This window comes from Vipera ursinii (assembly GCF_947247035.1).
Source record: "Vipera ursinii genome assembly, chromosome: 7".
NCBI lineage: Eukaryota > Metazoa > Chordata > Lepidosauria > Squamata > Viperidae > Vipera > Vipera ursinii.
The window spans coordinates 9,639,963-9,666,947 of NC_139521.1; the positions used below are offsets into that span (position 1 = coordinate 9,639,963).

General features: G+C 41.4%; 1 protein-coding gene across 1 annotated transcript in view; it reads right to left on the reverse strand.

Annotated features, from left to right (window-relative positions):
• Positions 1-3,101: 3,101 nt before the first annotated feature.
• Positions 3,102-26,985, reverse strand: part of CHIC2 (cysteine rich hydrophobic domain 2) — a 40,778-nt gene continuing 16,894 nt past the window's right edge. Inside the window, exons 2-6 of the mRNA XM_083367947.1 lie at positions 18,938-18,992; positions 18,637-18,792; positions 11,902-11,958; positions 11,671-11,730; positions 3,102-5,089 (exon numbers count right to left, since the gene is read on the reverse strand). Of these exons, the coding sequence (XP_083224073.1) occupies positions 5,039-5,089; positions 11,671-11,730; positions 11,902-11,958; positions 18,637-18,792; positions 18,938-18,992 (379 nt within the window). The 3' untranslated portion in view covers positions 3,102-5,038. The remainder of the gene's footprint in view (positions 5,090-11,670; positions 11,731-11,901; positions 11,959-18,636; positions 18,793-18,937; positions 18,993-26,985) is intronic.

The window sequence follows — 26,985 nt, forward strand, 5'->3', positions numbered from 1 at the left end:
AACAGCTTCTAATATATATATATATATATATATATATATATATATATATATATATATATATATATATATATATATATATATATATATATATATATATATATATATATATATATATATATATATATATATATATATATCCCTTTTATGACTTGGTGGACAAGGCAACTTTATTCAAAACTTAACATTCTTTTAGCAGGACATACTCTTAGAAAAATAGCCTTAAACTTTTTCTTTTTTATAATTTCATAAAGAACATATACTTCTAATGTAGACCTGCACAATTATTAAAAACAAAGTTTCATTTTAAGGATTAAAGTATCAGCTCCTTATACTGGACTATCAAGGATCCAGTGAAACTTTTTCCTTACTTGTCTTATACTGCAAAAATGACGGCACTGACAAGTACTTAGTGTTTAGAGTGGGTTTCCTGCACTGATAGTACGTTAAGGTACATGTGGTTCGGAGGAAAATGACATACAAGCAGGGAGAGCATCAAGTAATTTAAGTTACACTCTGCTACACTCATAAGTGACTAAATGGGAACTCTCTCTGAAAATTCTCTCTGTGGATGCAGTTCAAACAATAATGCCATACTTTTTCTTGCCTCGTTAAGTCTTCATACTGCCAACATTTTTATTATCAGCTTTAATATGCATATTGCTACTGCCATGTGGGACGTAAATGGGTTACCTATGACATAGTCATGCATGAATACATTAGCGACTTCTTAGGTTTGGGGCTTGCAACTCAAGTAAATCCAATCCAGCCCACCGCCCCTAGATTTTCTTAAAAATCCAGTACGCAGGGGAAAAAATAGGGTGGCAAATGTACGTAAAGCACCCCACAGCGTGAGTGGACATGCTTATTTTAAAATTTGCCAAATTAACAGAGTTATATAAACAGTTGTGAGTCTAGCAAAAGTGTAGCCATGGTTTTAGAGCAGGGGTCTTCAAACCTGGCCCTTTTATGACTTGTGGACTTCAACTCCCAGGATTCCTCAGCCAGGCATGCCTGGCTGAGGAATTCTGGGAGTTGAAGTCCACAAGTCATAAAAGGGCCAAGTTTGAAGACCCCTGTTTTAGAGGGTGATCAGCCAAACTCAGTCTCTAAGTTCAGGCAAAGCGTTATTATGGAAAACATCTAATTATTAGAGCAGGGGGTCCCCACACTGGGCTGCGGCCTATTGGCCACAGGGACGCCTAAGTGGCTGGCCGGTGTGTGTGTGTGTGTGTGTGTGTGAGCGTTGTGGGCATTCACGGCCCCACTCGTGTGTGTCACAAGCCCTTGCAACCCCTTGCATGAGCGTTGTCGTCTCGAGGGCCTCCATGGCCCTACTCACACAAGCGTTGCAAGCACTCATGGCCCCCCCTCCTCGTGTGCATGTGTTCACTCCCCTGCCACAAAACCACCCCTTCTTTCCCCTCCCTCTCTCCCCCGCTCTGGACCGCCAACACCAAAAGGCTGAGGAACTCTGTATTAGAGCAGTTTTAAAACACAAAGTGTTTTTTTCCCCACAGTATCCCGTCACCCTTCAATTTAAATTGAAATCCTACATTGTTCTAGTGTAAGCATCTGCAAAGCGAGCTTCTGCTCATGGAAAACGTGTGCTGTTTTAATAAAATTTGTTAGTTGGACATTTGTGATCCCCCCCCAACATACGCCATGTCATACCGACTCTTTTTCTCTCAGCATAGGTAGTTCAATAAGGGGGTCACTCATAGTAGCAGTTATGGGGCTGCGCCACTATCCAACAGATTAACTGAGTTAGCTCAGACGTAATATTTAACTAAGAGAGAAATATAATATTGAAGCAGTCCTCATTTCGTCGGTGTCTTTGTAGCCCGAAATGAGCATTAGGTGCAGACTTGATTGCAAAAACCTCCACGCTATGGAAAGTAAGTTGTATAATTACCCATGCAAAGTTCCAGCTGACAAAAACTTTTGAGGAAGGAAATAGATATTAAGCCACGTTTTTCTAATATAATAAATCAAACATTCAGTCTACTCAGCAGCTCTATCCACATACAGGAGCTCTAGCATGCAGGCCAAGCTCCTGCACATGCAAGAAACTACAGATTTCCTTCCCCATGACAACTAAATAATGCAAAACGGATCCTTGGAAAGGGGTCCCAACTTCAGAGAAGTAAAAAGAGAGAGCCAAGAAGCTAAGGGTTAATAGCAATTTTCTCTCCACTTTAGGGACGGAGGCGAAGTTTATATTTTGTTGTACTTAAGACTCCATGCCAACGCAGATATAGGGACAATAAGCCCATTCAAATCAATAAACACACTGTGTTGGAAAACAGCGCAAGCCTTCATTATTAATATTTATGTGCTAAGATATTATGGAAATTTCACAGAAGAGGAGAAAATGCTTTCTTTTGTTTTAAGAAAAAAACAGAGCATGAGTGATCGGAAATAGTTTTGGAATACCTGACTTAAACTACATGCCTATTTTAAAGGTCTTTGATAGGCTGCATTCACGTATCGTGATCCACCATGGGATAATCTTACTATAATTTTTTTAAAAAAAATCAAGTTAGAAATCAGTTTTGCAGATGGGCCAAGTAATTTTAGCTTTGGGCCATTTTAATTTGTGCTCCTTCTCTATTCTTGCTTCTCAGGCCCAGTTAAAGCGGTTCTTCGTGGATTCTTGGTGGGGTACAGAATCAAAGCAAAAAAAAAAAAAATGAATCGGGGGGAACAATCCAACCATACATATCTGTTCATCTTCCACATTAACCCAAGGTTGCAGTCAGCAAGCCAACAACAAACTATGATTTCAAACTCTAGTTTAATGCCCTAAAGTAAACCATGGTTTCATTCACGCAACACGCTCAGCCCCAAAGAAGCAAACTGTATTACGGCTTAAAATAATAAGGAAACTACCCATTTTTTTAAAAAAGGAGTCCAGATACTTATTTCGAGCAAAGTTCAATGCGTGTCATCCAATTAGTCAGTCGTATTGTTATTGGTAACACAGAGAGGCCTACGTATCTACTCTGCTTTTCTCCCATTGGGATTCTGAGATTAAGAAATGGCAGGCTCTGGATGAACCACAAGATTAACCAATAAAAGTATACTGAAGCCACTATATGGTGTGATATGCAAGCAGAGCTTTAAATTGTCACAAAATATATTCAAAATATATTAGCAATCTGCTATGAGTAGCAAACATTGGCAAATACACAATAAACGTATCTGTATATGACAATAAAGCAAAACACATATTTAAATGAAAAGAACTGGTACTCTGGTAGTGGGATAAACATTTCATTAATACAAATATTATGCAAACTGTATTTGTTGGCTATTCACATTATTGCTCTGCTACATGAAGAACAGGCCCTTAAAATATGTTATATTTCACCTACATTAAAATCCAGAAACAAATGTTTCAGAAGTAACTGCATACGACAGGCATTAAACTTAATACATGAAGATATGCACAGCCAAGAAATTAAAAACTGGCCCGACCAAAGCATATTATTACATACTCATATTTTTTAAATGTTTCCTTGTGCAAACAATAAAACAGAAAGCTAGCTATGTAAACATGAAATTTAAAAGTTAGAATGCAGTATTTACTCCAGACATTCAGTAAACTGTATGTAAATTCAAATAACCATTTTTTTTAAAATTCATCCACCTGAAATACAGATGTAAAATCAAAGACATTAACAACACATTGCTAGCATCTGGTACAATGCTGTTAATGTTTTACACACAAAACGGCCCCGACCCAAGGGAAGTCTTCAAAATAAAGGAAGGAGAATTTATATATATATATTTGTTGCACTTAAGTCCTAACGAAATAAACAGAACTCGAGAGCAGTGGAACGAACTAACCCGGCCCAATGATTTTAATGGGATTTAAATGCAGCTTTCCATGGGTTGGAGCCAAACACTGTAACATTCAAATAACTCAAAAACTAATATTAACAAATATATTCTGCCCATCTTGCATCCTTGTGTACTATTCAATCGGGTAAACAATAAGAAAGCTGTTACACGGCATGAACCACACAATACATGCTAGCTTGCACGCCAACATGTTCATTCACTCTCTCTCCCTTCTCTCTCTCAAAAAAAAAAAAAAAGCATCCACGCAAAGACATATGGGGTTGGTATAAAACAAAATATCGCTTTATTTTCCCCCCCCCACCATGATTAAGAGATTAGGAGTAGAACCCTGGGTTCTCTATTCAGTCACTTCGAATCTCTTAGCCACGGGAAGATTTATCTACCGTTGTCCATGCAGCAGCCCTCTTAGGAAATACTAGTCAGTTTTACAGTCCCGAGCAGGATTCAGCCATTAGGCACCTGCAAATCTGCTACTTAAAAAGTCTTCTCGTGGAGAAATAGCAATCCATGTTCAAGTTTCTTGAGGAGGGACATCTTCCAAGCAGGCAGGATTTCTTCAAGGTACAAGAAAAGGAATGGATGTTAGGGCTATGAAGGAATACTGCTTGTTGGCCCAGAGAGGACGACGAAAAAAAAAACAAAACACCATCTGACATAAACAGATAATTGTCATCAGCCAAACAAGGGGAGATTTAGATTTAGAGATGCAAGTGCATAGGTTAAAATGATTGCCAATTTTCGTCTCTTATCTTGGGGCTAGAATACTTGTAGCTATTTTCACTTGTATACATAATAGCTATGTATAATATACATACAGAAATACACACATGTATGTATGCGTGTGCATATTCAAACACAGACCCACACATATTACCCATACCTCAAGACTCTGGAAACCAGGGTTCATTAACAGAAAGCGGGGGGGGGGGAGGGAAGGTAATAATTTAAATCACACAGAACGCTATTTTGTCCAATTTGACGAAAGGAACTTTTTGAACACGTCGTTCCCCCCATAAAATAAAAATAAAAATATCCGAAAGAAAGAGGAAAAAAAAAAGGACGAACAACACCACAAGATCCTGTAGAACCATCTCTGTATCATTACGAGGAGAGCACCAAGCAAGGCACCATTGGAAATGAAACGTACTGAGAAAGTCTCTGTGTAAAGCAAATGCTAATCGGGTTGAAAAATCGGCGTCTTTGGTAAAAATTCTATAAGAATGACCTGTTGAAACAGAAAGAAAGAAAGAAAGAAATAATAATAACAATAATAACAATAACAATAACAACAATAATAATAGACAGCATTGTTTTATTTTCAAAGTTTCTTAGGAAAGGCTTTCCGCGTGACGAGGAAATAACCCAACGGCCAGAATCCAAATGACTTTCGGCCAAGCCACGAGAGCTTTTAATTTTGCTTTTACGTTGCTCCCTTAGGGGATGTAGGCCATCGTTTTTTTAATTTCCTCCCAGTTTAAAAAACATTTTTTGCAACTGACATACACGCGGTCAGGAACAAAGTTAGTTTTTCCAAAGTTAATCTATTTATTTCACTAAGCAGTTTGCCCTTGCCGTCGCCTTCCTAGGGCTGAGAGAAGTCAGCCAAGCTGTGAACTTATGGTTTCTAGCTTGCTTTCTAGCCCAACTGGGTCTCTTTATCTGTTTTAACAATCCCAGCCTGTTTTCAGCTGGACGGCAGCATCTCTCCAAGACCTATGGGATGTATCTTACACATTGATTCTAGTGCGATCCTTTTTCACTGGAAACAGGAAGAAGGAACCAGGGACTCAAGAATGTAACACATCACTTCTGCTACCCGGCTATTTGTTCTAGCTGCCCACGTGGCAAACTGTGATTCTTCTGCCCACCCCCATCACCCCCCGGCTACTTATTGTGGGGGTCAAACGCTTCTGTTGTGATTCAGTGTCAGCCTGTGCTCCCAGCAGCTGAGTCCGATGAATCTGAGGAGGAGGAGGAGGGGTTTGGAGAGCCTTTGGTGTCAGAGGGAGGCTCTGATGCACTGCAGGACTCTCAGCCTGGCCCCTCCCATCGTGTTCCTCATGAGGCTCAGCTGTGTGAACATGAGGTGTAGGACTCAGAGGAGTCACAGCTGAATCTGTTCAGAGATGCTAGAAGCAGAAGGCAATCCAGCAGAGCAGAGCAGAGCAGAGCAAATCAATGAGGCAACTCAGTGAGAGGAGGAGAAGGCAGTGAGAAGCTAGGCCTTGGGACTGATAATAAAAGGGGAAGGTGCGGGCAGGACCGGTTGCTGAAGGCAACCGTTTGGAGACATTCTAAGAGAATCCTGGTCTGTTCTTGCTACTTCTGTTTAACTCTTGTCTGTTGACTCTTGTTTGATATTTTGATTCATTTATTGAAGGAAATATTCTGTTGCTTTTTTGTTTGAACTGTAAATTATTTTGGGTTGGGTTTTTCCAACCTATTGACTGTAAAAAGGAAAAAGGGGTTGTCCCTGACACACAAACAGGGCAGGCCGTAGGCTGGAACAGAACAGTTTCTCTTTTCTCAGTGTCCGGTGGAGGGGGGAAGGGGCAATAGGAAGCTGAAATAATGGTAATCCTACATTTGAGAACTCCCTGAACACATACTGCTAAAGACTGAGGAACCCATTCCAAAACCCAAGCTTTGTTTGGGCACTCAGGAACAGCTGCCCTGTTCCTTGCCACCCTGCCAATGAACGACACATCCTATAGGCACATGCATTTCTCAGGAAAAAAAAAGTTTGGTTAATCGGTTTTACTCGGATGAAAATACGCATGGGTAGTTATCCAAACTATCAAGGTCGGCCTTGATCCAAAAGAAAGTTGCGGCTAATCTTATGTGACCAAAATGAGGGTGGGTTTTGCCTTTTTTTCCAACTGGAATGCCCCATACCATGTGAGGGACCATTTCTCTGCCTGGAAGGGGTGTCAAAGGCAGGGAACAAAACGCAGAGCGCCTTTGTCATCCCTGAACACGGCATGCTCATATAGAGTGTCAAAAGTGCTTTCCCCAGCTGTTCCATGTATAAAAGCTGCAACGGGAGAGGGCCTGCTTGGAAAACGCAAGCAGTGTGTACATGCACATTTTACCCTGTCAGAAGTCTCTTTGTCAAACAGCCACTAACCTCTCTCCCCTCTTGTTCAACATCTATATGAAGCCGCTGGGTGAGCTCATTCGTGGTTTCGGGCTGGGGTATCATCAGTATGCTGATGATATCCAGCTTTTTCTTTCCACCCCGAACCAACCCAGTGATGCCCTTGACGTGATGTCCCATTGCCTGGAAGCGGTCCGGGTTTGGATGGGGAGAAACAGGCTTCGTCTCAATCCTGCCAAGACTGAGTGGCTGTGCATACCGGCATCTCAGACTAACCAATCTTTTCCATCGTTAACTATGGGGGGTGAGGTGTTGCCCCCCATTGATAGGGCCCGCAACTTGGGTGTCCTCCTGGATTCACGGCTCAGTTTGGAAGATCATATAGGAGCTGTGGCCAGGGGGGCTTTTGCCCAGGTTCGCCTGGTGCGCCAGTTACGGCCCTATCTGGACCGAGATGCCCTACGCACAGTCACCCATGTGCTCGTGACCTCCCGGCTAGACTACTGCAATGCTCTCTACATGGGGCTGCCCCTGAGGACCACTCGGAGGCTTCAGCTGGTGCAGAATGCAGCCGCGCGAGTTGTGATGGGAGTCTCCCAATACTCCCATGTAACACCTCTTCTCCGCGAGCTGCATTGGCTTCCAGTTGCCCTCCGGGTGAGATTCAAGGTGCTGGTGATGACCTATAAAGCCCTAAATGGCATGGGCCCGGATTATCTAAGGGAGCACCTGCTGCCAGCATCAATTTCCCATCGTCCTGTGCGCTCCCACAGGGAGGGCCTGCTCAGGGTACCACAGGTCAAGGATTGCCGATGGGCGATCCCCAGGGGGAGGGCGTTCTCTGTGGGCGTGCCTGCCCTATGGAATCAACTGCCAACGGAACTCCGGACTGCCCCTGACCTTCGTTCATTTCACCGGGACCTAAAAACCTGGCTCTTTGAGCTATCTGGTCTGGACTGAGGGGTTTAATGTTTTTAAATTGTGATTTAATTCTGGGGGCTAGACTTAATTTTATTTTATTTTAATTTTATATTGGATTGTTTTTAAATTTTGCCTTGTAAACTGCCCTGAGTCCTTTGGGAATAGGGCGGTATACAAACCAAATAAATAAATAAATAAATAAATAAATAAACAAATAAATAAATAAATAAATAAAATTTCAGAGCAATCAATTCTGAAGGTTAGCTATGAGGAAGAAAAATGGCTCCAATGTGAATCTATTGCCATTCGAACCCAACTACAACAGCTTTCATCAACATTTTCATATTCCTCCTGGCTTCTCCTTCCCACTGGTCTTTAAAGTCTACTAGGTTTCCAACAGTAGATGATTCAGAGCAATTAATCTAAAATAAATTCTTTCTTTTTTTTGAATTAGCTTGAAGGGAGGGCAGCAAATATTGCATCTGCAACTTAAGACTAGTGGAAGTATTGCCTTATTAAAATGTATGTCATCAGATACAGGTGACCGTCTTCTGCAATATAAAAGAACATTTTAAAGCAAACTGCAAGATTAATTTTAACTGTTAACACAACAATATTTATGTCTAACTAGGCCATTTGGAGGGACGCGGTGGCTCAGTGGGCTAGGACGCTGAGCTTGTCGATCAGAAGGTCGGCAGTTTGGCGGGTCGAATCCCGAGTGTCGTGTAACAGAGTGAGTGCCTGTTATGCGTCCCAGCTTCTGTCAACCTAGCAGTTTGAAAGCATGTAAAAAATAGGGACCACTATGGAGGGAAGGTAACAGCGTTCCATGTGCCTTTGGCGTCTCGTCATGCCGGCCACATGACCACAGAGACGTCCTCGGACAAGTGCTGGCTCTTCGGCTTTGAAACGGAGATGAGCACCGGCCCCTAGAGTCAGAAACGACTAGCACGTACGTGCGGGGGAACCTTTACCTTAGGCCACAGGTCTGCAACCTGTGGCTCCGGAGCCGCATGCGGCTCTTTCAGCCGTCTCCTGCGGCTCCCAGTCCTCTGCCATGTGCAGTCCAAAAAAAGAAAAAAGTGTGACTAAAAAGTTCAACCAATCAATTCAAATATGCAGGGTAGGTGCATATCTCGCCTTGGCTCCACTCTTCAGTCAAACCCTGTTCTTCACATGTGCGCATGTACACGCATGCGCACACAATTTTTGCGGCTCCCAGTTTTTCCTTTTGTGAGGGAACCAGTTCCGAGTGGCTCTTTCACTGTTTCAGGTTGCTGACCCCTGCCTTAGGCCATTTGATCTTCCAAAACAGGCAAGTGAGCTGCTTCCTTCAGTGTATTTTATCTCCCGAGAAAATACAAATTCTGAAAATGTGATGGAATACATGCCACGGTGATCTTGTAAGACTCTTGCCCGAGTGAAATGTTTACTAAACCTCAAGAGATTGTCAAAGATTATGCCAAGTTAAAAATCTTCAACTTCTGCATATCGTTTTTATATCTGAGATTACTCTGCGCAAGCATTACAAAGCAACTGTGTGATGTGAGAAATGGCAGGAAACTTGTGGATCCCCTCCGGTCATCTACTGGATTTAGAGGTTACCTAGAAACAGGTCCCACTGCAGTTTGGACTCCTTTGGCCATTCAAACATATCTTGCCGTACAAATATACGTGACAACCAGATAGGTATGTGTAGTAAAAGGGCAGTCTAAGTTATGCAAATGTAAAACTGAGTTGTGTCATTCCATGCTCTCATTTTTAATACCAAATATTAAAGTATTTTAACAGTAAATACTAAAGCTGGGCAGCATTTCATGTTGTTGTTAGTTGCAAAGTCGTGTCCCACCCATCGTGAACCAATGGACAACGTTCCTCCAGGCCTTCCTGTCCTCTACCATCTTCTGGAGTCCAGTTAAGCTCACTCAAAGGATTTGAGTTTCAACTTCGGGATCTGACCTTCTAAAGAGCAGTAAGGGTTGATCTCCTGTAGGACTGACCGGTTTGATCACCTTTCAGTCCAAGGGACTCGCAGGAGTCTTCTCCAGCACCATACTTTAAAGGCTTCAATTCTTTGGCACTCAGCCTTTCTTATGGTCCAACTTTCACAGCCAAGCATTTCATACTCAAAGGTAAACTGGCACTTTGGAGCAGATAGTAGCATTCTCAATAATACCTACTAGCAACTGCTTAAAGCAGCTGTATCTTTTCCCAGAATCGTGTGGCTGCCTCCACCATGGCAGCGTGATCCTGTGAAAATATTCGTGTGGTTTAAGGGACTTGCCAGCAGATGCTGCGTGCACACTGGTGTGTCCCAAAGCACCTTTTCCCACTCCAAATCTGAAATTCTGCACAGCTGCTTTCTAAACTGACCTGGAATCCATTGTACACATTATACTATTACAATAGGCTTAAATGCTAGGATATTACCCTCTAAACACCTTACTGGAAAATGGCAATTGTAATCACCGTATTTCTATACGAGCATGCAAAAAAGTCTATTATTTTTTATATTATGGTCTTATAAAGGCCAGAAGCTTGAAGTAATTGTTAAGATAAAGTGCTGAATTCTTTACATAGCCAATCTTAAAAACCAGTGCCAAAAATTCTTTTCTTGCCTTCAATTATTGCAAAGTTATCATGTGTCTACTATCATAAATTAACATGTTCGCTATAATAGATGATCATAAATTAACATGTTAAGTATAATAGATGTTAAAAAGAAACAGTTTGTTGAATAGAGCTACTCCGTAAAAAGGGCATTTTAGGCAGTCTTTTATGTTTTAGGCTAGATATAGGCCTTAGTATTTCCTCTTTTTTTCAGTGCTAACAGAAAAGATGATTTTAAGATAATTTGTAACTATTTAAGCACTGTTTTAAATCAATCTTCTCACATACTGTCTATAATGCGTGCATTGTGCTAAATAATAGACAAGATATATAATTAAAAGGCATGGATGTGTTAGAAATAGCTAAAGCAAGATACTTTTGCAGGTTAGTCTTAATTTGTTAACCCCTGCTTATATCTTAATTTTTCGTAAGGCTGGTATATTTCGCAAAGAGCTTATTTCTTACAGAGCAAACAGGACTGATTTTATGACAGTCAATTCCCCTTGGGCATCCCGGGAAAAATACAGAGAACAACAAAGCAGAATGGTTTAGATGGCAAAGACTGCAAAAGGAAGAACTTTTGCATCGCCAAAAGTCTTCATAAAAATATGCAAAGTTCTGCTTCAGAAGCTGGAAGAAGACCTTAAACTTCCTTTCTTACAATCAAGGGCTTTTAAAACATTTAAGAGTGAAGGCAGCAGTTTGAGGACTGCTGCTGAGATATGAGAGCAGTTAAAGTCTACAAAGTCTTTAAGAGTTCCTCAGCTCCAACAGCTCAGTTGAAAGGTCTTTTTCCATACGCCAAGACTTGATTAGCATTATATAAAACAGCCCACGTCTAATTCACTGCGTAACCAAAGTTGCAGTTATTCTTTTTACACAGCATTTGAAAATTTCACACTCCATCAGCACATGTGCAAGCCATTTTATCTTGGCAATTAATTTATTATTTTTTTTTCCCAAGGACACAGTGAAGCCTTGTTTTCAAGTCATTCATAACTTTATAAATCAGCCCTGTGCGTGAAACCATACATCTGTGAACCGTAGAAAATCCTTGCCACTCAGGCGATTAAGCCTCCTGACACCTTTGCTGATTAATAATCGTGGAAAGAATAAGATCAGAAGCAAAATAAATGATCATTTAATAGAGAAACGCACAAAACAGCCCTTTAACTTACATATTCCATCATGTTATTCGATTCACATTTCCTTTTGCTTAGCCTCCAATGCAAGCACAGCTAGACAACAGAGAGAAAGGGGAAGAAGAAAAATGAGCGATATTTTATGGCCGGCACTGAGACTACCCCCCATTTGTCCAGCTTTCATATTTTGCATTCAACAAAAGCATCTGTTTCCATACTGCGCAACTCCAGCCCCAGCGGTACGAAGCTGCTCCCCGCAGCACTCACCTTGTGGTATAATCTATTGTTTTCCCATTCTAATAACTTCTCAATCGATCTTCGTGTCTAGAAGGCAAATAAAGAGAATTTTTACTCCTGAGTTGCTTTAGAAAAAGAAAAAAAAAGTTTGTTTTGCAAACCGCCTCTACGTGAAAATGTTTTGGCAGAAAGAGACCCACGAGGGGGGGACTTAGAAAAGGGTGGTTTGTGGTTGGAGTCATATAATAAGAGGCTACGCATGACTGTAGACAGTAAAAAGGAAGCAAATCAACTTTTAGGAAATACCCAAATAGTTGGAAAACTTATGAAGCTATTCGTTAGCAAAGGTTTTCAGGAACAGAGTCATTAATCCACAGTCCACTGGGTCTAATCTAATGGAATTCGTTTTCAAGCAAGCTACGCGTGAACAATAGGAATTTTCGCATAAAATAAGATATATGAGTTGTAAATCTATGCTCTCTCGTTTAACCCAGCGTGTAAAATTATGCACAAGCATTTGAAACTTATGGATCCTTCAATCTCTTGCACCGAAGTTCTCAAGTTTTAAACAAGGGACTTAAATCTTCCTGCAAACCTGCAGCTTTCAACAATTCAGTAAGCATTCTGATCTGAGTTATATTGGAAATAGCAGCCTACTGCTTATGGTCAACTTGACGGCTGTATCATCATCAGCGGCAAGATGGGGTTTACAGCCTTTATGCAGAAGGATAAATCATGACACCAGGTGTTGAGAAGAGACCAATGCTGCAGGTGCAAAGGCATGGATCACTGAGCCTGATGGCAAATTCAATTTTGTACAGCTGCAGTTTCCTTATAAGGCAAAGGGGGGGGGGTTGAGGGAGGGAGGGAGGGAGGGAGGGGATGGAAAAGCATCTTGCACTTCAACTGAAGCTAAACAAGAGGTGTTATAAACTGCATCCAGGTCCAGCGAGATTTTTTTTTTTAAAAAATTAAACTTATTCCCCAAAATTATTTAAATGTAGTAAAAAAAAAACAACACAAAAAAACCAGTATGTGAATTGTTCTGTATGTACACAGAGATAGGTATGTGCTAATATAAAGAGAGAGGGGGAAAAAATGCTTTGCATTTGCAACCAAACACGAATGCACAAAATCTCAGCTGTGCCTAGATGAAAGAATCAACTATTATGGATGAACTGAAAGTTTTTGTACCATCTTTTTTCCTAAAAAAAAGAAGGGATTTCCAAGAACTCTTGAGTCACCTTTTAACAGCGACGACTAAATTACCGCATTGTAGGGTGTTTTTTTGTTGTTTTTTTTTGAAGTTCCGTTACTTTTGGCTAATACTTTTTATTTTATTTTATGAAAGACGGGGCCTGCCCTTTAACAATGATCAGCAGACCTCTCTTGTTTCTTTGCAAAGATAGCCTTTTAGAGTCTGCTCTCCTTTTAAATGAAAATAGGGCAGCAGTTATGGTCACACTTTTGTTAAATTTAGTTGCCAGTCAGCCCCAAATCAAAAGAAAATAAGGCTGCAGAGTGTAATTAACATTCAGTTCAGTCGTTCTGTCCCTTGTCTAGCCCCCCGAAGCTTTGTTCAAATTGCCATCTGAATGCTGAAGGCTGTAGCGAAATCGATTTGATTCTAATCGCACCATGAAAAGAACATGATCTAACTGCTTTCAGCCCTCAGTAAATCTGTACTAGGTCTTTAGCACAATGCAACTTTCCAATTTAAAAAGCACTGAATGTCTCGTCAATGACTTTGTGAAGAAAAAAAAAGGACAAGGAGCAGACATAAAAATTCCAATAGTTGTTTAAGCATTAAAGCTCATTTGCATCACAGCAAACCTGAAAAGGGCTGACCTCTCAAACCGCCTCTCAGATCTTGTCTATGAAGTTGTAGCCTTGACAAGCTCACATTGACAGAGCTCATTGACTCTGAAAAGCTACTCTATCAATGGTGAAAAATGGTGAAAAGAGGGTCTACTCCGAGCAGGCATCTGCCTGCCCACCCGCTGCTTAAACCAATGGCAAAACCGGTTTGGAAACGCGAAGCTAGCTTGTAATCTCTTTCTCGCCGGAGCCTTTTAAATAATAGATTTGCGGCTGCTGTACAAAATTTAAATTTCATTGCTTGCACGGAGGGGGGAAAAGGAGAAAGGGTGGCAGAGAAACCAGCGTCCCAAATACTAGTACAATTAAACACTTTACATTATAAATAGGAAACTGAATACGGAAGATTCAATACAGCCCTGCTGTACGTTAAAAAAACCCCCACAAATTTAACATTTAATTACTGTTAACTCTTAATTTGGAGGAGGTCTTCAGCGCAAACTGAACGGCGTCCTAATTTCAGAAAGCATAAAAAACCCCATTTTTCTCAAATAGAATAAAAAATAAAATAAAAACAAAAACAATTATGAAACAAGCAACCTGCAGGTGGGAAGCGAACTTTTGTTTTTAATACTTTTGAGTCAATTTACCCGCCCTCCCCCCCCGTGTTGAGGTTTAATGTAGATACCCCTGCATAAAAATATTCCATTTTTTGCAAATCATTTTCATCGTTACATAAAGGCTGCGAGTTATTTTAAATCTGCTCAACCCCACCCCCGGCCGCTAAACAAACTGTAAATGAACACGTCAGCAAATACCCCGAAGGCTGACGAAGAAAAAGTGACTTAAAGAGCATTTCTCAGTTCATAGATCACGATTCCTTTCCTCTATTCGCCAGGTGAAGGGAAAAAAAAAGAAGAGAGACTTGCATGTGCAACTTAATGAATCATGATACTTGACAAGCCCAGAGATTTACGGTGAGGAGCAGGTGAGGACATCGACAGCCTAAGGAGGGGCTCTTGATTTGAGGAACGCCCTGTAGATTTTCAATCACAGGCATGTAGAAAACTTTCTAAGAAAAATGGACAATGTAAAAACACAAGAAAAGGGGGAAGACAATAGGAAGATTTTTGAACACTAACCATCACGTGTTTTCTTTCAAAAAAAATAAAATAAAATAAAAAACAACAGATTAGTACTTCTTATTTGAGAACGAGGTATGATTATTTATGTAAACCACTTCAACCAAACAGTTCTTAAATAAATAAAAGGGCCACAGTAGGTCACAGTGCTGAAGACACTTTTTCCTATGTGGGTTTAACTGAGGAGCAAATTGAGTTCAATGGAAGTGACTCCCCTTTGTATACAAAGGACCGCTTTTTTTTAAAAAAAAGTTCTATTACTTAGAGAAGCTTAATGAAACAGTTCTAAAATTACACAATAAAAATTTTAAGAACTGGTTTAAATGTAATCTTATCGTGAAGGTGATCGCTAAATAATCATTTTTAAGTTGTCAATTTAGGACGTCTTTGACGGTGGTGTAAAACACATTATTCAAAAAAAAAAAAAAGATCCGAGTTTGAAAGACCAAAGGCAAGTATGGCCAGATGAGGATAAACATAATCTATAAAAGTGCACAACAGTTTTACTGGCCGTAACTATACATGTACAATTTTGTTTTAAGCATATGAATTATTTCTCTATCAGAAAATTTCTGGGCACAGAAAGCCCTCATTTTGCTATTCTGAAAACACTTGCAGTTTTAACTAAATTGGGGAGAAATACTTTCTTGTAAATTTAAAACTAATAACATGTACTGGGAAGGTTTTTTGACTATTTTTTTATTCATTGTTTAAATTAAAGGAAATGTTTGAAGCAAGAACTCCTGCTTTTGGAAATGTTTGAAGCAACAAGTTCCTTTTCAGTTGGAGTCAAATTATTCCTCAGAATGGAGATCTTGTCACTCCTTCCATGGGCTTTACTAAAAGAAGGAAGCAAGATGATCTCCTAATATTTTAGAAAATAATTTTAAAAAATATTTAAAAGCCCATGAACCATGAGATATTGTTTTAAAATGAATTATAAAATAGAACTTAGTCTCGAAATGTTGTTTTGCTCACTGGTTGAACAAGTTACGAACAGGGCAAAATGAGCTTACTCATCACTAGTGCTATGAATTACAGAAAAAAGCACAATACCTTATTTACTACACTATGTAACAATGAACTGATGTGTGCCGTTGTGCCCACAGTAAAAAAACAAACCACAATAAAGGTCATCTTATCTTATCTTAAATGTTCTCCATTAATTTAGTCTGTTTTCTTAATATAACCTCAGTATATGAACTATTAGGGTAAACCAAGGATTAGGAGAGCCTCCAAAATAGAGGTGATGGGTGTGCAAGGAGGAAGAATCAGGAATGTCTACTAATCCACTGAGCTACATTCAAGCATTTAGACTACATTATGTTCTCAACTTCTCCTCTGCCTCCCACAATTTGACACATTTCTAATCAACAGTAAAACAAAAAGTCCCAAACTACACTCTGAACACTAAAACCTGACATTACGATAAACCGAGTCAAGGCACCATGAAACACTGAGGAAGCATAATTTGAGAAAGTGTTCAAGTTCAGGACATTGTGCTGAAAATTTTAGGCAATGCATTTTGTACGTCAATTACTTTCACAATAAGAGGTGATAAAGATAACTAAATTTTACACCATTTAAAAGATGGTCTTCGGGCCATCGTAACAGGATGGGAACTGTTACAATCGCTCTCATTGCTAAGCATGGAGAGCAGAAACCAGCCAAAGGAAGGGGGTCATCAAAATGGGCAGAAACTCTGGGGCACAGTGCTCCAAATTGCCGTGCCAATAATTGCAACAGTACGGCAACCTTAGCGCTACCTGAGAAAGAAAATGTATGTGTGTCTAGCTCAGACATGTCAAACACAAGGCCCGGGGGCCGGATCCGGCCCGCGAAGTGGTTTCATGTGGCCCGCGAAGCTATCCTGGAAACAGGGAGGGAACGGCCCCCACTGCCTTGGCCCTGGCCCAGAGACCCTCCTTCTGCCAGAGACCCCCAGATCTGTCCCACTCCTGCCCAGGCCCCCATAGGCACCCTTGATGCGAACGATGTAGAGCTGGTCACGCCCACCCAGTAGGCCATACGCACTCTAGCCACACCCACCCAGTAGGCCACACCCACCCTGGCCACACCCACCCAGCCCCCTGAGGGCAATCACAATGCTGATGCGGCCCTCAATGAAATTGAGTTTGACACCCCTGGTCTAGCTGTATGTAATCCGAAGTACACATGTGGGTCTCCAACTGTTCATAAAGTAATCTTGATGTGCGGATGAAGATGTCATATGAGTCTTTGTGTATCTATATGTGCACAAAAAAGACAGACTGTACGTACATGAATTATTCTTAGATGTACCACTGAAGGTCTGAGTTAATATATCACACACCTTGGGTATTAAAAAGTTTGCTTTTGCCCGTTTTAGAGAATCTGTTCCTGGAAACTACGGTGCTGCATTGTTAATTCTGATTATTGTTCCTCTTTACCTTGAGAGCAGTGCTTCCCATGTGGCTAGAAAAATTTGGTAAATATAAAAACTTTACCGGATCCTCAGTAAAATTACTAGGAATTAATTTAATATTAGGCTGCAACCCAGGGATACATGGTGTACATCACAATATTCTTAAGAGTTCACCAGAAAAGGCAAAGTTCAGACCACACTGGATATTATTGCCTGTTACAAAAACATACTGCAACTCTGAAGTACAGTACTCTTTAGAAGGGGGTTTTCAAAGTATAAGCCTCTTTTGTCATCACAACCGGTAGTCCTCGACTTACAACACTTCATTTAGTGACCGCTCAAAGTTAGAGCGGGATTGAAAAAAGTGACTTATGTTTTTTCACATTTATGACCTTTGTTGCATCCCCGTGATCAAAATTCGGATGCTTGGCAACTGACTCATACCTAACGGTTGCAGTGCCTTCTGACAAGCCAAGTCAATGGGGAAGCCAAATTCACTTAACAGCTGTCTTACTAACTTAACAACTTCAGTGATTCACTTAACAACGGTGGCAAGAAAAGTCGTAAAAACATTTCACTTAACAACAGAAATGATGGCGGGCTCAGTTGCGGTCATAAGTTGAGGACTACCTGTATTGTAGATTCCAGATTCAGAAATATTAGCCAAAGAGAGTACTAAATAAATAACAGGTATGTAACAGTTATTCTGTTTTCATTTAGAAATTTTCCCTTCGGGCAGGGGGGGAGGGGGAAAGGATGCAGAAGACACTAGTAATAAAAGGCAAGAGGTTCAATTTCAACTCATAAGGATAAGGGTTCTCAAAGTGCACCCTCCTAAAAGGATAACGTGTGGATCTTTCCCCAGTTAAAACTAAACATTTCACAGCAGCGTTAAGTCAAGAAGTAAATATAAAATATTTACTTTCAATGATTAGATTTTAAATTCTATCCAATGTAATGGTACTTCAATGCTCGCTGGATTGCAGGCAGGCAGAGGCTGGAGCAAGGCCAGATACACATTTTTGCAATGCTCACATTCTGCCTATGCAAGGTTGATTGGGATTTAAATACACCTCCCCCCCCCCAGAGAGAGAGAGAGAGAGAGAGAGAGAGAGAGAGAGAGAGACAGACAGACAGACAGACAGACAGACAGACAGACAGAGACAGAGAGACAGAGAGAGATGCTGATGACCTCCCAGGCATTAAGACAATCACATGGTTTAGGGCAGGGGTCTTCAAAACGGGCCCTTTCATGGCTTGTTGGACTTCAACTCCCAGAATTCCTCAGCCAGTCACGCTGGCTGAGGAATTCTGGGAGTTGAAGTCCACAAGTCATCAAAGGGCCAGGATTGAAGACCCCTGGTTTAGGGCATTTATGATAATAAGTGTGGTCTAACTTACTCTTTTACCGAGGCAAATGACAGGCCACATACTACATCCCAAGGTACAACAGCAGCAAAGGCAGCCGCAGAGTAACCACCGGACATTAACTGGAAGATTCTTCTTAAGACAGCTGTTCACTCGGCTGATGCTGGCTTTAAACTCTTCGGGTGCAACCTTCAAGAATATAACCCAGAAAGCGGGAGGGTAAATATATGCGTGATATGCATTTTCCTGCTCTTTAGAAGCAGCATCAAATGAAAAGTAAGAGTAATATGTCGGGAGTTTGATTAACTTTTTAATGTTCTTCCAAGATACTTACTTTTCCTGTCAGGGATGAAGGGAACTCTGCTTCAAATTTGTTGCTCAGCCCAAACCTACAAACCAATGAAAGACATTTTCACTCCACATATTAGGACGAAGAGGTTCCTAACGTTTTGTTAGCGTAAAGGCATTTATGGCAATACCCAAGACATGCTCAGAAAACACTTGCTAAAGAACTACATACTATACGTTGTTGCCCAAACAGGAGGCATTTATTTGCCTTCTCTCACATTTGACATATCTTAGCGCACGCAGCAAGTACAATTATGAAACACAACTCATGCATAAAATTGCGAAACAATTCTAAATGGAACGTCTTCTCAAGAAGCCATTTGAAAAGCACCCTTCCAGCTGTTTTTAAAGATTTTAGTATCTTATGAAAACCTTTAAACAGAAACATATTATATACCCGTATCAAATGCAGGCACTCTCAATTTGTTTCAGAGTGCAATTTGGCTTTTGGTTTTTTTAACAGGATTGGTATTTTTTCCCCCCTCTTAAAATACTGAACAGTTTGGTTATTTAATTGAATAATTTGGTTATTAAAGGACCACTTATTCCCACGTGGATTGTTCTGTTTTTTTTTTAAGATCAGAGCTTGGGTTCCTCTGGTATGTAATGTTGCCCTTGCAGAAATGATGGCAGTATCTGAGTTATTCCAGTGGATTAGATTAGTGCTTCATTTTATGCTGGCTCCCATCAGTTGCTGAAGAATTCTCCTTCAGCAACCAGTTTATTTTTATTTACAGATCATTATGTACCATTAGTTTTCCTCGTTTATATAGCAAAATAGGCCGCATCACATATATCAATATATGCCATGTGCGCACCCGCAGAGAGCAAGAGAGAGAGGCTGAATGAAACGTAATGCTTCCGTTGCCATAGTGTAAATAAAGGTATTTCCATAAACTGAAATGCAAACCTATGTCACCTGTATTTATTTCTACCCATCATCGTCACCATTCGCCACACAGTTTTGCCAAAGATGGGCAGGTTTCTTACAGGCATCATGAAAGAATTTCATACTTTTGTCTTTTCAACCAGGTCCGGACAAATCTTCCTTTTCACCCTTTCATTTCAGTCAAACAGATGCCCTTGAAGAGACATTCTTTCAATTCTGGGAAAAGGTAGAAGATACATGCTGCTAAGGATAGACCGTGCGGTAAGAAGGTTTGATCCAACTTGATTCGCGAGGTGTGAGGCCTAGCATTACGCACTGCAGCAAAGTTTCCTTCTTGTGCCACTAAATTATCCTTAGTCATGGTTTCAAAATGTTGAGTGTCGCAGGATAGTGCTCTGAGCTGACAACGGTGCCAAGGTTTAAGAACATCCAAGTTTTGAATCTTTTTCTACAAGGGAAGCTTTGTGATGATATTCCATGGGTTAGCACTTTTGCTTCTGGATCATAATGATTTGCCATCTTCGTTCTCATAAACGTCACAACTGTTGGCCAATTCCAGCTCTTGAGGGTTTCATTTCTGCCGTCAGCCTGTGAGGAGGGGCCGGTCTTGCTGAAGATCACTCAGGTTACACATACTTCCTTCTGAAAGGCCAAACTTGACAACGACGACCCTTTGCTGAATTGCCCTTAGCCTGGGCATCAACCTTTCTTACGTGCAACTCGTTGGGTTGCTGTCACAGACAATCCACTTTGTTCTTGTTGATCACATCAATCAGCTCTTCCCAGATCACAGGTTTACTGACGTCAAAGACAGTCACTACCACAAACAATCTGTATTTGGCAGTGAATTCTAATTCAGCTCTCTAGAGCTCCAGGACTTCCCATCTGTTGAGGACTTATGACATTGGAGGCATTACTTTTCATTTAACCCTCCTCGTTGGGAGGGATGTTGCTATATGTCCCTTGATACATGACTTTCCATATTTCACTAAATAATGTGGCCGTTTCAAATCTCATCCACCCAGCTACATTTCTAATTACTAAGTTTTACTTGTGTTTGCTGCACCTTGTCTTAACAGGTGGATGCAGCTCGCTTGGCAACTAAGCTGCTTTGGGTCTGGTTAGCCCAGGGGTAGGCAACCTTGGCTCTTTTATGACTCGTGGACTTCAACTCCCAGAATTCCTGAGCCAGCAGTGCTGGCTCAGGAATTCTGGGAGTTGAAGTCCACGAGTCATAAAAGAGCCAAGGTTGCCTACCCCTGGGTTAGCCTGTAGATAACAGGCCTGTTGGAAGGAGACGAATGGGACAACTGGGTGCAGCCAACTCGCCGTAGCCAACTCGGCATGGCCAACTCATCACAGCCAACTTGCCATGGGAGAACGTGCTGCGGGACAATTCAAGTCTGTAAAATTATTTTAATGTTTATCATTCACATTTCATTTTATCTCTCCTTTAGTGGTTCTATTCCCCCATTTCTTTGACGTTAGTGTAACTCTTGTCCCGTGGCGAGTTGTCCCGCGGTTGGTTGGCCATGGCGAGTTGTCCCACAGCGAGTTGGCTGTGGTAAGTTGGCCACGGCGATTCGGTCACGGCGAGTAGGCCACGCCCAGTTGGCCACGCCAAGATTTGGGGAAGGGCAACAACATGGGACAACAGCGTCAGATAAATTTTGTAACTTCAGGGCACACATAGGCAACGCTATTTGTGTGACGATGTCATTCTAATGCACTGCAGGAGCCCCTGGCTATAGACTGTCCAGGGAAGCAAAACAAACACACACACACACACCCTGCACTGCATCACTGCTAATTAAAACAGCAGGGGTGAGCACGGAGTCATCCAGAGTGAAACTCAAATTGAAAATACTTTACCTCACCACCTCCACAGATATATACTGCTCAAAAAAATAAAGGGAACACAAGATAAGACATCCTGCTATTAAATACAGTACATTGTGTTGTTTTAAGTGTTCCCTTTATTTTTTTGAGCAGTATATATAGTCTTTATTTATTGAAAGAGCTCAGCCTTGAGCAATAACCTCAAGTAAAGCAGGAACCAACAGGATGGAGGAGGCGAGCTATATGATAATTGTGTTTTTCCTGGTAGCGTCTATTCTATGGAACCGCCTTCTACCAAAACTCTGGATGGTACCATCATTGCTCACCTCTAGGAAAGCAATAAAAACAGTCATTCAAGCAGGTTCTTTTTGTTAAGGTCTGCCCACTAAAGATGCCTAACAGCTGGGAAATCAACAATGGTATAAATTAATGGCTTTACCGGCTTTAATATAGTTTTGTTTGTTAGATGATATTCGGGTGTTCTATTGCTATGCTAAAATGTATACGTTGACCAATGTACACTGCTACACTTCACAAGCACTTCTACCAATATAGTGTCTTTGATTGATTTACTTTTATACTGCTGCATTCTACAATACCGCACCGCAAAGAAGAAAGCAGAAACAAACCATTTAAGCCATTCTACAAAAGGAAACAGGGACGCGGTGGCTCAGTGGGTTAGGACGCTGAGCTTGTCGATCAGAAGGTCGGCAGTTTGGCGGGTCGAATCCCGAGTGCCGCGTAACAGAGTGAGCGCCTGTTACTCGTCCCAGCTTCTGCCAACCTAGCAGTTCGAAAGCACGTAAAAATGCAAGTAGAAAAATAGGGACCACTACGGTGGGAAGGTAACAGCGCTCCGTGCGCCTTTGGCGTTTAGTCATGCTAGCCACATGACCACGGAGATGTCCTTGGACAAGCGCTGGCTCTTCGGCTTTGAAATGGAGATGAGCACCGGCCCCTAGAGTTGGAAACGACTAGCACGCATGTGCGAGGGAACCTTTACCTTTTTACAAAAGGAACACTGGATGAGGAGTCTTGCTTCACTAAACGTGTGATCGACCCCCTGTGTCAACGCTGCTAACGTCAGATGTTTTTGCATTGACAATCGATGGAAAATGCAGCCAGCTTTTTCCTTTCGCTCTTAAAAGAGTTAAGATGATGCTGGGAGGGGGAGAATGTGAATGAGAATCCAGCTAGACATATCAACACTACACTTAGCTTCAGAATCAAGTTTACTGAGCCCAAAGCTGATAAAAAATTGGCGGGCTGGAGAGGAAGCCTGTGCTTCAAGCTAATTGGGGAATGTGATTTATGACTGTAAATCGGAGGAGGGAATTGTGCTTTGATACTATGTGCCCAGGGGAGGGGATTTCAGTTTTTGGCTTCGATATTCTGCTACTGGAATAAAAGATCCTTTAAGGTAAACAATGCCTTGAAGTTCTTTTGAAGAGTTTCACCTGTTGGAACCATGACAACCTGCTAACCAAGTACAATTTCCCCACATGTGCCTAGCATCTTTGTTTTGACGAGACAGGCTTCTCTCTTTGAGAAGGAAACCAGGAGTACTTAATTTCCAATCCAATTTGGATTAGCTAGAAGTCCCTCTCAGAATAAGCTCTGTCTCCTTTACAGCTTTCAGAAGTCTGGCATTATTGTATTTATAAGATTAAAAAGGTAAAGGTTCCCCCGCACATGCGTGCTAGTCGTTTCCAACTCTCCATTTCAAAGCCGAAGAGCCAGCGCTTGTCCAAGGACGTCTCCGTGGTCATGTGGCCGGCATAACTAGATGCCAAAGGCGCACGGAACGCTGTTACCTTCCCACCGTAGTGATCCCTATTTTTCTACTTGCATTTTTACGTGCTTTCAAACTGCTAGGTTGGCAGAAGCTGGGACGAGTAACACGTGCTCACTCTGTTACGCGGCACTCAGGATTCGACCCGCCAAACTGCCATCTGATCGACAAGCTCAGCGTCCTAACCCACTGAGCCACCGCGTCCCTTATTTATTTATAAGATTAGCTCGCCCAAAAATATTTTCATATGTTTTTCATACGTACTCGTTCTCCTGGGTGTTTTATTCCCGAATAGTAGTACACTCAGATAGATGGTTGAGTCCTAATATACAGGGAGACCTGTATACCATCGCTCATTTAGTGATCGTTCAAAGTTACAATGGCACTGAAAAAAAAGTGACATTGTTTTTCACACTTCTGACCGCTTTTCACACTTCTGACCGCTGCAGGACTCCCATGGTCACACGGTCAAAATTCAAATGCTTGGCAACTGGCATGAACTTATAATGGTTCTGGTGTCCTAGATCGCGCGATCACTTTTGCCATGGTCTTGACAGACTCCTGAACGATTGAGTTGCTAACGGAACAATGGCAGGGATTCGCTCCGCTGTGGCAAGAAAGGCCATAAAACTAGACAAGACTCATTTAACCACTGTCCTGCTTAAAGAGAGAAATTGTGGGCTCAACTGTAGTCAAAAGTCGAGCACGGTCTGTATCTGGAGAAAAACAGGATCACTACAAAACAGGAAAACAATAGAAGTAGCCTAGCCCAGGGGTCTGCATCCTTGACAACTTTAAGACTTGTGGACTTCAGGTCCCAGCTATGTTGGCTGAGGAATTCTGGGAGCTGAAGTCCACAAATCTTAAAGTTGTCAAGGATGCAGACCCCTGGGCTAGCCCAACAGCCAGCCTAGATCTACTACATTTTTTTAAAAAATGGGAAAGAAATCAAAGCGTAATGTAACAAAGATTAGGCCCACATAGTTAAACAAAGAAGTCTCATAATCCACAAACCCCCCAAAAAGAGAGAGAAAGAGAAAGAGAGAGAGAGAGAGAGAGAGAAGGAGAGGGAGAGAAATGGAAGGGGGAAATAAATTGGCTTTTTTGAGCCTTTCGATCCAGGTAGTCCTTGACTCAGGACCACAACTGAGTCCTAAACTTCTGCTGCTAAGTGAGACATTTGTTAAGTGAGTTTTGCCCCATTTCACAACCTTTCCCGCCACCGTTCAAGTGAACCGCTGCACTTCTTAACTCAGTTAACTTAGTTCGCAACCAGCAACTAACCTGGTTGCTAAGCGAACCTGGCTCCCCCCCTTGGCTTCTTCGCTTGCCAAAAGGTTGCCAAAAGGGGATGGCGTGACCTTGGGACACGGCGACGGCCGTTAAGGGCGAACCAGTCGCCCAAGCCTAACTGAATTCTGATCCCATGATCGTGGGGATGCCGCAAAGGTCGAAACGGTGGGAAATGGCCACAAGTCGCATCTCCCCCCCCCCGTGCCGTTGTAACTTTGAACGGTCACTACATAAACTGTGGTAATCGCCCTACCCTGGAGAACGGCATACTTTTAACTGCCTGATGCCCCTTAGAAGGCAGAAAACCTACAGCTAGGAAATAGCTCAGCAAAGCCTTTGCAAATTCTTCCGTTACGCTTGCCCCATGAAAATGACCAAGACGAAGGACAGCATTGGGGCTGGGGGGGGGCAATAAACTCTGAAAACAGTGCCCCCCCACACACAGAGACCAGAAAGTGTCTTTTTTTAAAACGTTAAGATGAACAGTCTTATTATAACTGGAACTGTACAGTTTACGCTCCTTTCAAAGCTCCATCAAGTAAGCACAATTTTAAATAATAGCCACTCGAGGCTGCCAGCCAGTCTTATGAAGAAAGTGCCTTAAAAAAAAAGGGGGGGAACCCCCGGGAACTTCAGGAGAGGTTCTGAAAGTAAATCATGTCACCCTTAACCAGAAGTGACTCAGCAAGGCTAAGGGACTTCATTCCAAGTATCTTAGGCTTTTTTTTTAGGGCATGTGTTACTTCTCTCATCTTGACCTCCCTTTTTCTAGCAGGCAAAAAAAGAAAAGAAAAAAAGAAGGGCTGACCTTTTGCTCCCAGGAACACAATTAACTGCGGAGAAGAGATTGTACCATAATAAAAGATTCATAATGAAGCATGATGGCCTGATAATTAGCCACTAATAAGTCCCTTGCTGAGAATAAGGAGGCAGGAACTATGATAAGTACTTTACAAAAACTTGCAAAAATATGAACAAGACCCTCAGGAGATGGGGCTGCGTTTACCCTATCATTATTATTATGATTTTTGTTTTCTTCCTCACGACTCGGTGAATAAACTATTGCTTTTAAGAAGTAGAAGCAGTTTTGTGCAGTTAAGAACTGAGGCTAAGAGCCTTCCAAGTTTTGAGACTCATGGGTCACTAATGAAGTGTGAAAAGCTTCTGCAGTATCTATCCAATATGTATCGATCCTATTTAAAAAAAATAATTAAAACTCCTATTTTTCATTTGAACAATGTGTGCGCGTTTAAAAAGCTAGCTGGTCTTAAAATAAACTTTAAATGCAATGCTTTCATTCATTCATTCATTCATTCATTCATTCATTCATTCATTCATTCATTCATTCTATTTCTCAACTGCCCATCTCCCTCACAGATCTATTTATTCAACATCTGTTGAACATTCTGTCTTTTTTTTTTAAATTCAATCTACATCTTTTGACACTAGTGATTTATGGGTATATATTCCATAATCTCCACACGGTTGTATTCTGGCTGATTAGACTGAACTTTATAATTTTCTACTTCCTGTGATTGGGTTTGTTTGATTCTGGTGTTGTCCCTCCAGTGATGTGTGTAAGACCTGCGTGTACGTTGTTTGCAGCCCTGGCAAAAAGATCTTAGTGTCCTATTTCCTGCATTATTAAACTTATATGAAAGAGAACCTGAGGGAATACGGAATAGATAAAGTTCTGTGTCGAAAAACTCATTGCTAGCATTGCAAAGGAGAAAAGGTTCAAATGCTTTCAAAGCAAGCGGTCATGCTACCCAGAGAAAGACAGAGGACAATAGCCTCGGGCACGAAGAAGCATGTATGATGACTCAACCCCCGACTTCCATAATCGAATAGGAAAAGACCGTAAAAAAAATATTTCAGTCCAGAAACAAGAACAAAAAAAGATCTATTAATTACGGCAGCGAGACTTTTAGCAGCGCAATATTGGAAGAAGGAAGAACTGCCGACTATAGAAGAATGGACTTTAAAAGTTTCCAATTTGGCGGAAATGGCAAAGATTTCAGCGTATTTGAAAGACCAATCGCAACAGAGATATACTGTGGAGTGGAGAAGATGGATTGATTACATCCAGAATAAATATGGGACTAAAAAGTTTCACTTAGCATTTGAATAAGTAGTGGATTTATATGATGTATAACTAGCTTGTAGTTATTTTATTAAGAGTTAAAGTGCGATAGAATTTAATATTTTATTGTTGTTTGCA